This window comes from Centrocercus urophasianus, unplaced genomic scaffold, assembly GCF_019232065.1.
Source record: "Centrocercus urophasianus isolate 14NV4802_14NV808 unplaced genomic scaffold, USGS_Curo_1.0 seq_27, whole genome shotgun sequence".
NCBI classification, from domain to species: domain Eukaryota; kingdom Metazoa; phylum Chordata; class Aves; order Galliformes; family Phasianidae; genus Centrocercus; species Centrocercus urophasianus.
Genome location: NW_024884833.1, coordinates 14,154,461 through 14,169,977, shown reverse-complemented (window position 1 = coordinate 14,169,977; position 15,517 = coordinate 14,154,461). Strand labels below are relative to the sequence as shown.

Sequence of the window (15,517 nt, the reverse complement as noted above, 5' to 3'; positions counted from 1 at the left end):
TGGCTGCTGACTGACACCAGATAACACACCAATTAACAAACGTAAACTTTGACAAGATTATGAACCTGGAGTATCCAGCCAATGGGAAACAGGGGAGGGGGATGGGCAAAGGGGGAAACAAGGCACAAAAAGCTGTCATTGTGTCCTTAGGGTGCTCCTGCTTGCAAGACACCCACTATTGCTTTTATCAGAGATACTGTCCTGACAAAAATTATTTGGATATTTCCAACAGTTACCACCAAGAATCCAGCAGTGTCCCACTGTGCGCCATTCTGACAGTCCAACACCAGTGCAGGAATAAGGGCACAGGGGGAGGCGGCAGCAGAATGGCTGGTCTTAGGCAGCAAGCAGATAAACAGTAGGCAACCAACAGTGGGTCCAGGAGAAACAGGCAGGTGTCAGGTAGCAGGCCCTGGAGAATCATGCAGCAGGCAAGTATCACATCACAAAAAATCTGATATTAGGCACGTGCCTTTTTTAATCCTCTTCCTCCACCAGCAACGCATTCCTGGCACTTAGGTTAGAGTCACAGGGAGCACCTGTGGGCATGCAAGTCCTCTGGACAGTTATCTCTCACTAGATGTGGCCACAAAAGGCTGCTCACCTGCCATGTAGCAGCTGCCAAAGGTTGCTTTTCCCTCCAGGAATCCCTGGCCTGCAAGCGTTCAGACAGAAGATTTCTTGGACTTGTCAAGACTTGTCTGAACTTGTCCACCATGTCATCCAACAGCAAGCTTTGACTTGCTCTCTGCAAAGACGCAGAGATAGTCTCTTACACACAGCAAGAATTATAATTACATAATTGTACTACACATAACATTACTGACAGAACTTTTGACTAGTGGCAGAATCTGAAAGGAAGCTGAAGTACACTTTTAGAGTAGTATTTAGTGTCAACAGCAAAATGAGTTCAACAGATTAACTTCCTCAAAAAGTTAATTCATTATGCTTTTAAAAGCACAAGCCTGAGTTTAAATAAAATAAAGAATCAGTCTGCGATGCAGTCTGATTTTAACTGCACATCAGTTACCAGATATGCAATCAGATATCATATTTAAATAAATTATTTTATTTACAATTAAAATTTTTTTCAGTATGCAATGCTCACAAAAGGAAACATGATTCATTTGTGCTGAGCAAGAAATCACAGTTTTCAAGAATAACTCATATTTACTTTTTATTTTTGTCCCAGCCATATACTCTCATACCGAATAGTCACATGTATAAAAAATAGAGGCAACAGTGAGCATGAACGGCACTAAGTTGTTCTTGTAACTTGCTAGAAAACACGCATTTAAAAATATAAACATTTTTACTTGCATATAAAAATTATTAACACTAAAGTATGTCCAGACCACACCTTCCAGTAAAGACATAACAATAGTCTATATAAATCAATAAAAGAGAGGAAGCGTAATGACAGATGAAATTTGACATGTGGCATCATTTAATATGCTGGAGATTTCACACCAAGAGACACAGGTAACAAGCAAAAATTGGTCATCCACATTAATTAAGGTGAAGAACTCACTGGCATACAATACCAAAAAAAAATTGGAAGCTTCACAGCTCTATAGTCAAACTGATCAAAATCATGTTAACATAGATTCTGACAGGATGTGTAAAGGCAGGAAATGTGAGTGAAGGAGGAAAACCGCTCAGTACTATTGCCAACCGAGGAATATCAGCAGGAATAATAAGATCTAGAATTATCATCATTCAATAAAGCAAGTTTACTCAAAACATTTAAAAATAATTTTATCTCAATTTAGTTTGTCATAGCTTTGTAATGATATATATAGTACAGGCAACGTGAAATGTAAATTGAGGTTATTATAAATAGGAATTCATCACTTTGCCTTCAAATTTATAGAGGTATCATGTTTCACAGCATATTGCTGAAGTTGTATATATTTTCATCTTCATTTAACTAATAAAATAATTCTGGCACAACTCATGTAGAAAACTATCATTTTACTACGTTAAAAGATGTAGCAGAAGATGGTTCATCTGAATCATCTGAACTGTATTTTCTCCATAAAAAGTTTTCATTTTTTTTCCAAAGAGAATTTTCACACATTTCTCTCTTTTCTGTCACTGGTGGATGAGGTGCTCTTTCACATAGCTCCTCTATAACTGTCATATCTGTGAGCTTTCTGAGGCTCTCCTCATTCTGCTCATTCAGCATGTCCCAGAAATCTTTTGGTCTCTCCTTTGATTTTTCTATTTGCCCTGAAGGGATTCTCCGTGGTGATCCTGTAGTTTTTTCCCCACTATTTCTGAAGAGAACATTGAGAATAGAGGTATCTCCAAGTAAGTCAAGAGAAGACTTTTTGTCAGCCTTAGCTCTTCTCTCCCTGTTTTCTGACAGAGACAGGGATCTTTTTCTTGGCAGCCCTGCTACTTCTGGGTCCTGCTGTCCTTCAGAGCTTTTTACAGACAGCACCTCAATTATTTTCGATTTCCTGTTTAATGAACCAGATGCTATAAAATCCTTGAATGTCTGATTGTTACTCCTCTTAGTATGCTGAGTTGCAACAATGGGTGATTGTTTATGTTTCACATCAACACACATAGTATCTTGCAAGCATGAGTCACTGCAAAGTTGCTCTACTTCACAGCTTCGCTGGTTCTGCAGTTCTGTAGTTCCACTCGGAAGAAATTCTTTAGCTGATGAAGGTCCAGACTTGCATCTTCCAGAATTAATGACACATTTTCTTTTCCTTGATTTTCTTGCAGCCGCACCTCCTTCTTCAGAGTCATGCGTAACTTCTGCTGGTACTTCCATTGGAAACAAACACTCAACTTCTGGATGCTTTGAAATGTAAAATTCCCTCAGCAACTTCTGCCGGGATTCTGATGTAGCCTTTGCAATATGTTCTGCAAGTTCTTCCATTGATCCCATTTTAAAGTGGGATACAATTTCCTCAAATTGTCTCCTGTAAGTAATCAGAAAGGAAAATGTTTTATTCTGACATCACAAATTAGGAAAAAAGAAGCTTTTAAGCAATTCATTACACTGTTCTATTTCACATATCCCAAAAAGCAATCATTAAAAGTAACTTCCTTATTAGGAGCCATATTTGTTTTTATTAGTGAAGAAAGAATAATGACTGTAGAACAACTAATTCTGAAACCCAAAATCTCAAGTGATTTTCTGAGCTTATGTTCTGAAGACACATCAACTTTCAGTGTAGGTAAGATTACGTGCCAAAGGGCCAGAATTCAGAAGGTACTTATCTGCTGAAAGAATTTAGATAGAGAAACAGTAGAATTCTGGGGGGGAGGGGAAGACAGCAGAACAGTTGTTAAAACTCCTTAAAAAAAAAACTTGCTAAATAACAGTTTGGTGAATACCATCAGATGAGGCAGAAACTGTCCCTGCCATTCCTTCTAGTTAGCTGTAAGTACTTGCCTTGTGCTCAGAAGCCAGTGTCTAACTATAGATTACTCTAATCAAATTTAGCCATAGTCTGGGGTCAAGCTACTTAGCTGGAAGGCTGGAGGTGTGAGTTTATGCCTCCTTGTCAGATACAGTATATGAAATGCTACCTTTCCTGCAAGAGGGCTCCAGCAGGTTGAGGACAATGAGATGTAATCCTCCTTAATCCCAAATACTGCTTTAGTGATTGGCTCCCACTACCTTCTTTATGCACAACCTCTGTACACAGTTTCCCAATCAATCTTGCAACTACAGCAGACCAAGCTGAGGAATCCTGTCATCTTAATTCATTATACAGAGGATTTAAAAGTATTAAGAAATCTAGCAGCAAGCTAGGTAGTAACATCTGACTCACTTAACATTTAAGACAGAATGTATTAAAGCTAGACTTGACTTAGCATTTTCTAAGAAATTCCTTAGTCTTTTCACTGCCTTTGAAAATTGTATCTCAATAAGTTACTGATAACAATGATTACAGTTTTGAATCTTTTTAGCAGAAAGAGTTCTTCTCTTCTTACCTCTTACATGTTTAAAATTTTCAGTACCTAAATCAGTCTGACACTTTATCAGTAATGGTTTGGGTAACTATGATCAGTTGGCTAATAGGAAGTTGAACAATATTATCTGAATACCAACTATCATAAGGTAATTTTCTTGGCAAAAAGACAATTTAAAAATATATACATCTCAGTTCTATAGGTTAGCCTAATTAACAACAGTTTTTTCCTTTCTTTTTCTGCATATCACCTGGTTATTGTTATTGAATTTCTATGTATGTACCAATGGAAATTAAGCATTAGTATTATTAATAGCAACCGCATGGGGAAAAAGGAAAAGTGAGGAGACAGAAAAACTCTTAATTTTCCAAGGGATATTATTAAATCTTATAAACTTATTTAAAAAGTATCAAAAACCATTAAGCTCCACATTAAAAAAAATAATGTTTAATCTTTTTACAGTCTTTTAACGAAAGTGATGAAATCTAGACAAAACCAGTAAGCTGTCAGAGGCTGCCACTATAAAACTTTGTTGTTTCTATACTGTTTAAGCATTAGCTCGTTATATTGCATGGTGCATATCCCATGAATACTGTGGTGACGACATATGCACAGCAATGTGTGACAGATCAAATCAACAACTGACTTGTGGGTTAAATTCATTTTGTTAATCAATTATGTTTCTTTCTGTAAAGTTAGAGTGGAAGTTTCGTATTAGTTCTGCTTACGCCCCCCCCAAAAACCAAAAACATCAGAATTCTCTGGGGAAGGTAGAAATACAGAGAACATTAATTTTTCAAGCTTAGAATTTTACTTTATCTTCATCAAAGTAGTCTCACCTGCGGATTTCTTTGGGTGTTTTTCCAACCAAGAAGGTGACTGAGCCCACTCTGTGTACTTCAGTGTTTCTTTGGATCACTGGATGCAAAATGTACAGGTTATGTCGGTTACTGTTCGCCATAATTCCATGCTCTGTCTTCATAATGTTCTTCTCTGCTATCACTTCACCTGGCTTTTCTTTAGCTTTCTAGCAAAATAAGAAATGCAAACTGTCAAAACAGCTGTGTCTGAAAGGATGATTTTATGACTGCTCCTGTCTTCACACGGACTTTACAGTTTGTGCACTAAGACTGGGATTCAGAGATTCACTGAAAGCTCCCTACTATACTACATGCTTCCTTGGGACAGTGAAGGGAAGTCTTAGTTCCCTAAGAGTAAGGCCTTTTTTTTTTTTTCCAAATAAGTTATGAAAGATCATTACGTTCTCTAAAGCATTAACTAGTGTTACAAAAATAATCTCAGAAGCTCTGAATACTATTGTAAAATAGAAAAGAAGTATGCGTCTGTAACTTGCACTCCAAGTAGATACATTGTATCTTCCTGGATTTATTTAGCAAAGTCTAGGATTATTTAAATTCACCACTTTCTGCTTAGTAATGTGTGTTTCACAATTTGTGCACATTACATAATCATAACTAATTGTAGCAATTTAACACTCAAAGAAAAACTGTAACCACAACACTACCAAATGAATATCACTAATAATATAAGGTGTACTATTATGTGTAATCACATAAATAATCGTATTGGTATCAAAGTTAAGATAAGAACATTTTTGTTAATATTGAAACCTCTAACAAAAATAGTGAGAATTGCAAAGATACCTTGGAAAGCATTACCATGCTTGCCTGAAAATGAAGAGGAAACAATTACACATGGTACTTACACTATGCTATAGATAAGATTAAAAGATACAGTAGCAGTTACAATGATTCCTAAATGGAGAAAGTCTATCCTAATCATAATGGCCATTAAGAGAATTCAAGAAGTCTGTGTTACATATTGACCCATCATACACTGACAGCCAATTCAGAAACACCTAAATCCTTGTAACCATTTCTCCACTCCCCAAAAGGACTATAACAGTGGGGCAAAACAGATTTTTTTTTTTTCCTCCAATAAAAAGTCAAGCAAAAAAAAAAGAACTGCTTAGCAATATCCTCTGTCCCCCTACAGATACTGTCCAAAAGACGAAAAAACAGTGTTCACACCTTGTCACTTCCAGTTCAAAATTTGCTTTTGGATCTACGATGTTTCTTTGCAATGTGTCTCTATTTGATTCACACCCACTTCTTTTAATTCCATGGGCTGTTCTTCTGCTTTAGGGTCTCACAGCTGTTCTCAATCCATTACTTTGGCAAATAACCTCAAACTAGCATAGAGAAAGACATTAAAACTAAGGGACCTACAGGCATAAATTCTCTCTGTTTAAGCTATATGAACAATTCCAAACATCACAATTTAATTGCAATATTAAATTATAGTAAACAAAACTGAAACCAAGTCTCCCATTAAGATTAAAAAAAAAAAAAAAATGTTGATCTTCCAGTGATGCTCTGATAATAGCAACAAAATTAACACTGAAATGGCAGATATCATCTACAGCCTACATTCTATAGTTACCTCGTAATTCTGCACACTATATAAACAACTTAAAAAAAATATTTGGATAATATAGATAGCATTGAACAAAGCAATGTGAGTTTTAAAATAAATATATTTTGTTGGAATTATTTAATAAAAAGTATTTTAAGCATTCAGACTTCAGTGTAACAAGATCTAGTGTACTTGTCACTCTTTCAGGAAATCAGGATTGTATCACTTTACTGTAGAATACAACCCTAATCATGTCAATGTCTGCCTTAGAAGTATTTTAAACCCCCCAAAAAGTACATTCATCTGTCTCTTATTAAACAAGACCAAAATATATAAGAGAGCATTACTTCAGCTTATATATCTGTTCAAATGCAGAAACTAAAAAGCACTTTGAGAAAAAAAAAAAAAAAAAAAAGACGTTTTGTTAACACAATATTAGTAATAAAATTAGTTATCTTCTAAAGAATCAAAAATACTATAAAAGTCTTGCTAATTACCAATCACTTCACAAATAACATATTCAATTCTGGAAGTACAAAACTTAAGTAGAGTGAACAGCATTGCTAAACCTGAGAAAACAACATCAAAATACAACTATATATACACAGTTTCCTTTCTTCTACCCAAATTAGCTGCTCACAGATTTTTCATGAAGGTAGAGAAGGCAAGTAGGAATAAATCACCTGATACAAGTTACAAGTGAACAAGAGGTGCAATAGTTAATGCTAGCGGCTCCTGTATTTTTACTTTACTTTTTGAAAATCTTATCACAGCTCTCTAAAACAAAAGCCAGTTACTTAAATAGTGCACAGGCTTAAATACAAATGACTCCACTGAACTTGAAAATGTTCTTGAAGATTTGCCCGTTTTGAAGATACAGCCCCAACCACTGTTTTTTTTTTATTTTTAAAAGATCACTGAGATGTCTCAGTGGTATCTTAAAGGTCCAATCTGAAGTTTGTTATTCTGAATAATACATGGTTAAGGCTCTAAGTATAGTTTAGGTTTCTGTGCCTCTAGATGAAAAAAAATTGTTTCCTTCTCCTAGCACTGTTGCTAAAGAAGTGGAAACTTCCAACACAGCGCTGTTTTGCTTTTGTTTGAATATGACATCATGTATCACTTGTTAACTCTGCACTGATTCTTCCCACTCAGAAGGCACTTTTTTTCCTATATCTCTGTCAGTGCCTGCTTTCTAACTTACCAATCCTATTTTATGATGAAAACTACTTTAAAATAGCTTTTCTCTACCAACAATTCTTTCTCTACCATCAAACCATTGTGTCTTCTATTATAGCAAAGCTCTTAGACAAAATTCTATCAACATAATATTCAGATTCATAAGCCCTGGTCTTGAGCACCTGTACTGTCACATATGTCATACACCTTAAGCAACTTTGCCATGACTGAAATTAATGGAAGTGGACTCAGGTAGGAACCCCAGACAACTGTTCTTACATCACTAATGGTAATACATTTGGCAACATATTTATACTTTTGAATAAGAGACCCTTTATTAATTAAAAAGACCAGAAGAATCAAGTGAAAGAAACAGAAATCCTTTCCAAAGGAAGCATTCTGTGCATTAGATGTGTGCCTTACCATTACTCAACTTCTAGTACTGTAAATTAATTAATTTACTACAAGTGTTATTGAACTTCTCAGAAGACCGTGCTACTGACGTAAAATCAGAAGACTGTGTTTTCAGGTCATTACTGGAAACCATGAAGACAATGATAATGGTCCATAAGCATATATCAGAAATGGAAATTAAATAGTTATTTAACAGAAAGTGTACAATTGGTAAGAACTTCTTTTCCCCCCTCTAAATCAATACAAGTAACTACAGAAAATGTAAACCATTGTAACACAAAGAAAGGAAGAACAACCAAAAAACTCAGACTGTAGAAATAGCAAGAGAAATTTTTGCTCCTGGAACAAAGGTTCCACTAGTACTCGAATGATAATACATATTTCTCTCACTTTAAAATGTAAGTATGTTTTAAATATACATGTTTTAAATGTAAGTAAAGTTTTAAATTTGGAATACACAACTATGGACAAGCTGCTCCAAATGACAACTAAAACCACAGTATAGAAGTCCAACATAATTCTTGCCAAACTTCATGTCAAACACAAACATACTGTATACTAAAAATGTGCTGTTTGCGTATTGCATTGCATATCTTCTGATTAGCCCTCTGTAATATATGCGATATAAACCTAAAGGAATTGAAATACCATACAATATGTGTTAAAGGTACTAAAAAAAAGGGATTGATAGCAGTAATGAAAGCAGTTTATCTTTATTGAATACTGAACAAAGACTATGTATTTGCAGTGCACACTCTGAAATTTCCACTGCTCCATGTGGATGTTTTCCTTAAACCTGAACACATAGTTTATCCAAAATCCAATAATTATGTGCATATACATATATAGAAATACCTGCATCTTTTATATATTACTGCATTGTTCACATTTTCTCCTTTCTGAGTTATTGGAAGGGAAAACAAATTCCATATAAAAAGACAGGATCTACCAATGAATTATATTGTATTACTAACTGTGATAATTTTACTGCTTTCTAGAAAACTTAGCAATTCCTCTTCCTCAAGAACATCTCCATGTGAAGTCCAGGAGAAATAGACAATTTATTTATATACATTATTTACAAATATAAGACATACAAAGGGCCAGAGATGCAAGTTATTTTGCAGAAGTAATGGTTACTGGATTAAAAAAATTACATGAAAAAAAATGTTATACTGAAGTAAATATCCCACTAAATATAAATAAATATAAATTAACAGTTAAAAGAAATACAGTAAAATGAAATTACAGAACACTATTGTAAACTAGGGAAATTAATGTCAAAAAGCACAGACATGTCTTTCCATCTTACACTTATTCTCTTATCATTTATTGCACTAGCTCTAAAGATGCTTCCACATAAGGCAACAGGACAGAAAACTGATCATTATGTCAATGCACGGAAAATACATAGTTATAAAAGTACTCAGAAAACCTCTGGACTTCCACCCCTCATGAAAGAACCTGCCAGAGAAAGCTTTCATTTCTACTTTCCAGGTTCCACGTAACTACTGAGTTTTCAATTTTAATCACAATATATCTATCTTTTCTTACAAAAGGTATTCTTCATTCCTTCTTCATTTGTCAGGTATGTCTTTTGTTCCTTAAACAATAGCGTTTTGGTTGTCAATAAAGAGTTCCCATTTCTTTAAGTTACATACAAGCTGTAATCAAGAGACCAGCATATATGGAAGCCTCTACATCTTAAGAATTCTATACCAGTACGCAATAAGATCCATTCTTCTCTAGTAGAATGGAGGCATGCAGTTGAAAATCAACCAGAAATTTAAGCAGTTACTGCTACTCCATCTTGAATCTGCAACAGCTCTTGAACCTGTTTGTTCTGTGTAGCTCCTGCTGCAGTTAAGAGTTTTTAGAGTAACATACATATATCCAAACTGATTCTTCTCTATCTTTGTTGGAACAATACTGCTTCATATGTTATTCATACTTAAGACATAAAAAGGCATCTTTATATTCTATGGCAATGAATAGAAATGTATGAGCATTCACACATGACTGGTCATGTTAAGTCTGTGACTTTCCTCTTCCTTTCTGCAGTCCCTTCAAGTAAAGCAACACAGAAGAACGATCACCTTCGTAAGTTCAATAAGACAAAAATGTGCGACAGAGCAGAAGAGCAGAGTCCAAGAATGAGATGAGTAAAGAGGTATAAACGTTCAGAGATTATACTTTTTTTCTTATGCCTGTAGCAATTCCTCAAGTCATCAGGCTTTGAAGACAATTAAGTTCCTTCAGAAATCTGAAAACGTTTGTGTAACTACTCCTCAACAGCAGTTGTATGGCTTCAGTAAGGCTTTGGGCACAGTCCTCCATAACAACCTTCTCTCCAAATTGGGAAGATAAGGATTTGACAGATGAACTGTCTGATGGATGAAGAGTTGCCTCTGAGATCACACCCAAGGAGTGGTGGCCAATGGCTCAATGTCTGCATGGAGATCAGTGATGAGTGGTGTCCAACAGGGGTCAGTGCTGGTATCAATACTCTTTAATACCTTCATCAGTGACATTGACGGGGGGGGGGGAGGGGGGGCAAGCGCATCCTCAGCAGGTTTGCTGATGACAACAAGCTGTGAGATGTGGTCAACACACCAGAAGGATGGGATGCAATCCAGACAGACTAGATAGGCTTGAGTAATGGCCCCAGGCAAACCTCATGAGGTTCAATAAATCGAAATGCAAGATCTTGCACCTGGGTCAAGGCAACCCTCACTACCAGTACAAGTCAGGGAATGAAAGGATTGAGTACAGCCCTGCTGAAAAAGACTTGGGGTACTGGTAGATGGGAAGCTGGACATGAGCCAGCAATGTGCCCTCACAGCCCAGAAAGCCAATCATATTCTGGGCTGCATCAAAAGAAATGTGGTCCAAGGAGGTGATTCTGCCTTTGTACCCTGCACTGGTGAGGCCTCAAGAGTATTGCATCTAGATGTGGACTCCTCAATACAACAGGACACGGATCTGTTAGAGCACATCCAGAGAAGGGCCACAGAAATGATCCAAGGGGAGGAACAACTCCCCAGTTTGGACAGATTGAGATAGCTGAAGAAACACAGCCTGGAGAGAAAAACGCTCTGGTAAGACCTGATAATGGCCTTTTGTTGTCTAGAAGGGGACTGTAAGAAAGAAAGGGACAGACTTCAGCAGAGTCTCTTGTGACAGGAGAAAGGGAAATAGTTTCAAACTATAAGGAAGATTTACATTGGATATAAGAAAAAAGGTGGGTTTTTGTTTTGTTTCATTTTTCATGATAAGTGTAGTGAGACTCTGGAACAGGTTGCCCAGAGACATAGTGGATGCCCTGTCCTTGGAGACATTCAAGACCAGGCTGGATCAAGCTCAGAGCAACCTGATCCAGCTGTGCATGTCCGTGTTCACTGCATGGGAGTTGGACTAAATGACCTTTAAAGGTCCCTTCTACCTTAAACAATTCTATGATATCTCAGTATCTTCCTCTTTTTCACTGCCTCATTCAAGTATTATTTTATGGTAGTATCTTGGCAGATACCAATTTTCAGCAGCAGTTTCCGTCTGACACACAACTGAAACAATTTTACTGTCTTTTCTCTACACATGAAATCACCACTACCAGATGTGCAGGATAGCATCCACTGCACATTTTCATTGTTTACTTTCATTCCTACAAACAAGAAAGGCCTTCTCAAAACTTCAGTTGCATTGCAGTTACCTGATTTACAAAAAAGTTTGAAAAAAATGAATTTAGTATAATTGTCCTTGAAAGTAACTCAGCTTGCAGCAACTAATAAAACTGTATGCCATAGTCTACTTTGTATTATTCCACTATCCTCAAAACTTGGGAAAATAGAAGACTTTTCAAATACATTGTTCCAGTAAGTATCACTAGGGCAATTATCATTACACTGACCAAGTGATTCTCACTCCATTTCAATGACATTGCCTATACTAGTTATAACGCTGTATTATTTCAGCTTATTTTTTTTCCCTTACAGACTTTTTTCCTTATACATTTCTGTGCTTTTTCCTGGGAGTGTTCTGGATAATATAATCTACATTATTATGACATTATATATATTATTATATATAAGCAGTTCTTGAACATATGCTATTTTTAGACACTGTTCTTATTTTGTTGGCATTTTCTATATGTGTCAGGTCATTTCATACATAAATACTCTGAAGTGCTTGTTATCTGACTGTTCAACCTTGGTCTCATCTTTTCTCTTCTACAGATACCCATATCAAACAAGAATTTATTCCTTAACTATTTTACCTATCAAGGAAAACAAAGTATAATAGTGTCTTTAAAAATGTCATGTAGCTTATCTAAAAATGAGGTCCTTAGTCAAAATCAAAGCTAGTCTATCTTGAAATTCTAAAATATTCTAGGACAATTATACTTTATGAACTGAACAAAACTACTCAGGACGCTGGCTGTGAATTCCATGACAAAGATATCAGCAGAATAATTGCTGAAATAACGTCCAAAACGTTAGGTTTATCCCATTTCCAACTACTTCTCCAAAATACTCTGCCAACACACAAAGCAGGGAATACTCCTTTATATTTACCGGTGTACACAGAGATTGAGTGTTAAGCTATGCCTGCTGATGAATTTACTGGAGTAATATGTAGTAAGTTTCCCTTGCTTGTCATGGTCAGCTTTTTTACTCATCTAAATGTAGAGTAAGGACTCAATGAATTCTATATTTTGCTTACTAGTGGAAAACAGACTACTACATCAGTTGAGGATGGATTGTTTTCTCTTTGTTCCGCTTTAACTTCTGAGTTACACTGTTTCTTCTCCAATCATTTAACTGTAAAATTTCTCACTGGAGCAATTCCATTTAACTTACTGACTTGTGAACCGAATAAAAATATATAAATCTTATCACCTTATTTTGCAACGAGCACCTTACCATAAATAAAAGTACTTGTTACTGTTGAGATGAAAAGAGATAGTGAGCCTGCCTCAGAATTCAAAGCTAAGGCAACCATTTATTCCAGCAGAAGTCTGGATTTCCTTTGTACTCCCACTCCTTTAAACAGCACCAAATCAAGAAGTCAGACAAACACACCACACAGATAATGCAACAACATTCTTCACGGAATATCACATATGAATTCATCCTATTTAAAAATACCTACTGAAAACTATACTGACATAGTTAATTCCATTGAACTGAAACAGTAATTTCAGTAAAGCAGCATTATAGCTCAGACATTTGGGAACAATTATTTTAAAGCTGAATAGACTTCCCTATCCCTGCCTAGAAGAGGCAGGATAAGGGAATGTTATCTCCTAAAAGCCTACTTATTTTAAACTATTATTTAAACATGTTGAATCTGAAAGCTGTACAAACTGCAATCAGAGTAACTATAACTGATACAGAGTCTTCATTTAAATAATCTACAAAATGTCAGTACAATACAGGTATGATAAATATATAACACAACTTAATAACACAACTTTTGTATTAACAGCATTCTCAACAGCACTTAAACCTGCGTTGCAAATACAAAGAGCATGTTTTTTCTTAGTCTGACAGCATTAGTTCTCTCATTTACACCACATTGCAATAACATATAGAAGGGTTTACCATTAATCCAGGTTTTACTACAAAGCATCTCTGTCAAACACTGGCAAGACTGCCAAACGTCTGTCATCTAACTCAGAGGATTAAGTCTTTTTTTATAGTGAGATTCTTGTACCAATTTACAAAAATACAGATATAGTTTCTTAGAGCTAGTCACAGTCTATATTTTGGCCTGAATTCATGCCACAGAGGTTGAATATGACAGCTGGCAGGAAGCAGAGGGGAGAATACATCCTCCCCCTTTCCAGTCACCACATTTCTGTTGCCATAGTGATTAATCCTCCATTGAATGGCTGTCTTTGTACATTTCTTTTCAGTAAAAACTGAGTAAACTTAAATTGAAAATATGCATTTGACTAAAATAAAAGACTCCACATATTCAACAGGTACAGTAAAAGTTCTATGTGACTAATAGTTTTTCACACATTAGGAAGTGCAAGTTAGCAGGATATAATCAATTTTTTCAAACTATTCAGTATGCCCAGTTTGTATTTTTGACTTTTTAATAAAATGACCAAGCCTTCTGTAAAATCTTCCCCATACTCCAGTGCCCTCCATGTCTGCCAGATTCCTACTGAAGAAATAATTCATAATTTCAGTTTTACAGGAAGTAAAGGAAGTCTACTTCAGACTTCTGCACCTCTGTAATATATTTCACACAGGTTGTTTTTGTCAATTAACACAAAAAATCTATAGGAAATTAAGGAATGCAGTCATTTAATTCTGCATAGACGAGAAACATTATAAGAAGATATTTAATCTTGGTCCTCAGAAGCTTCTACTTCTTAACGCATGCAAGAAAAAGCTTTTCAGAAAACAGTGTAAGTTACCTAAAAAACAAGGTAACAAGCTAAAAACTAGGTAACTGCTGCATGCAGTTTTATAGCCTGGAACACACTTGGAAAAAATACTCTCGAAATACCTAATAGATTATTAAGAATTTTTAGAAGATGATAAAACTTTCATTTTCATCCACAATATTAATAATGTCAGAAGAATTATTGAGAAAGTATCACAAGAATGACTTTTCAGGCCTTTTTGTTGTTATCGTTTTTTTTTGAAGATTAAAGTAACTTTACATCTACTCTAAAAATTGTATTGTGGCTTTAAAAGAACGTGAAGTCTGATCAACAGATTCACATTTTTTATTTTACAAGTTTTTGTTTCCAATATCTTTCTTCAGTACCTTGTAGTTATACAAGATAGCTGAACACCAAGCATTTTCTTAATAGATGAAGTGACAGAGAAACTCTCCCACTCATTTGATGAGAGTTTCTGACCAAGTCTATTTGCAGAGACTTATAAACAGATTTGAACTGAAACTTAAATGCAGAACAAAGATGACTGAATGTCATTCAATCAGCCTAAAAGCTACACAGAAAATGTGAGAAAACCAGGTTACTTACTCCAATATATATAATTTTCATCCTTACACTTCTACAGAAGATCACTTATTAGAAATAATTGTCTGTGAAACAGCAGATTAACTGTCTTCTGTGTCTTCATGTCAAATGAATAAGGAAGGAACAAAGACTACCTTTCAGTAATATCCACTGTCTGTCACATTAAACTACAGGCATTTTCTACTTTCAGGTGCTTTCAGAACGCTGAAAGCTGATGTGATACACTGTGCCAGATGGTACCAGACAGCTGACTTTCATTTCTGTCCTCAGTTTAGGACTACAAACTGCAACCTAAGAGATACATCTGACTGCTCAAAGACACTTAGGTTCTGAAATGTCCAATGTATTTTGAGAACTACAGAGGATAGATGTAGTGGAAATTACTTTAAATCCACTGTTATACTCTAATAAGGGATAATCTGTTCCTCCAAAATTTTTTCAGCTATCAGCCATATGTCTTCACAGAACAAAAATCTCTGGTTTTGTTTTGACTACTGAGGCTCTTTAACACCTCTGTCTAACAGGTGTCTGTTCAGTGATGCCCCAGCA

At 35.6% G+C, this 15,517-nt stretch overlaps 1 protein-coding gene across 4 annotated transcripts in view; it reads right to left on the bottom strand.

Annotated features, from left to right (window-relative positions):
- Positions 1–1,160: 1,160 nt before the first annotated feature.
- ERCC6L2 (ERCC excision repair 6 like 2) overlaps positions 1,161–15,517 on the bottom strand; it is a 51,044-nt gene continuing 36,687 nt past the window's right edge. For 3 of the 4 annotated variants that reach the window (XM_042826802.1, XM_042826805.1, XM_042826806.1), the window contains 2 exons: positions 4,779–4,966; positions 1,161–2,939 (listed from right to left, as the gene is read on the bottom strand). In XM_042826802.1, coding sequence (XP_042682736.1) covers positions 1,970–2,939; positions 4,779–4,966 — 1,158 coding nt within the window. In that variant the 3' untranslated portion in view covers positions 1,161–1,969. Of the gene's footprint in view, positions 2,940–4,778; positions 4,967–5,990; positions 6,152–15,517 lie in introns of those variants that run through there. The other variant, XM_042826804.1, reaches the window with a different exon arrangement.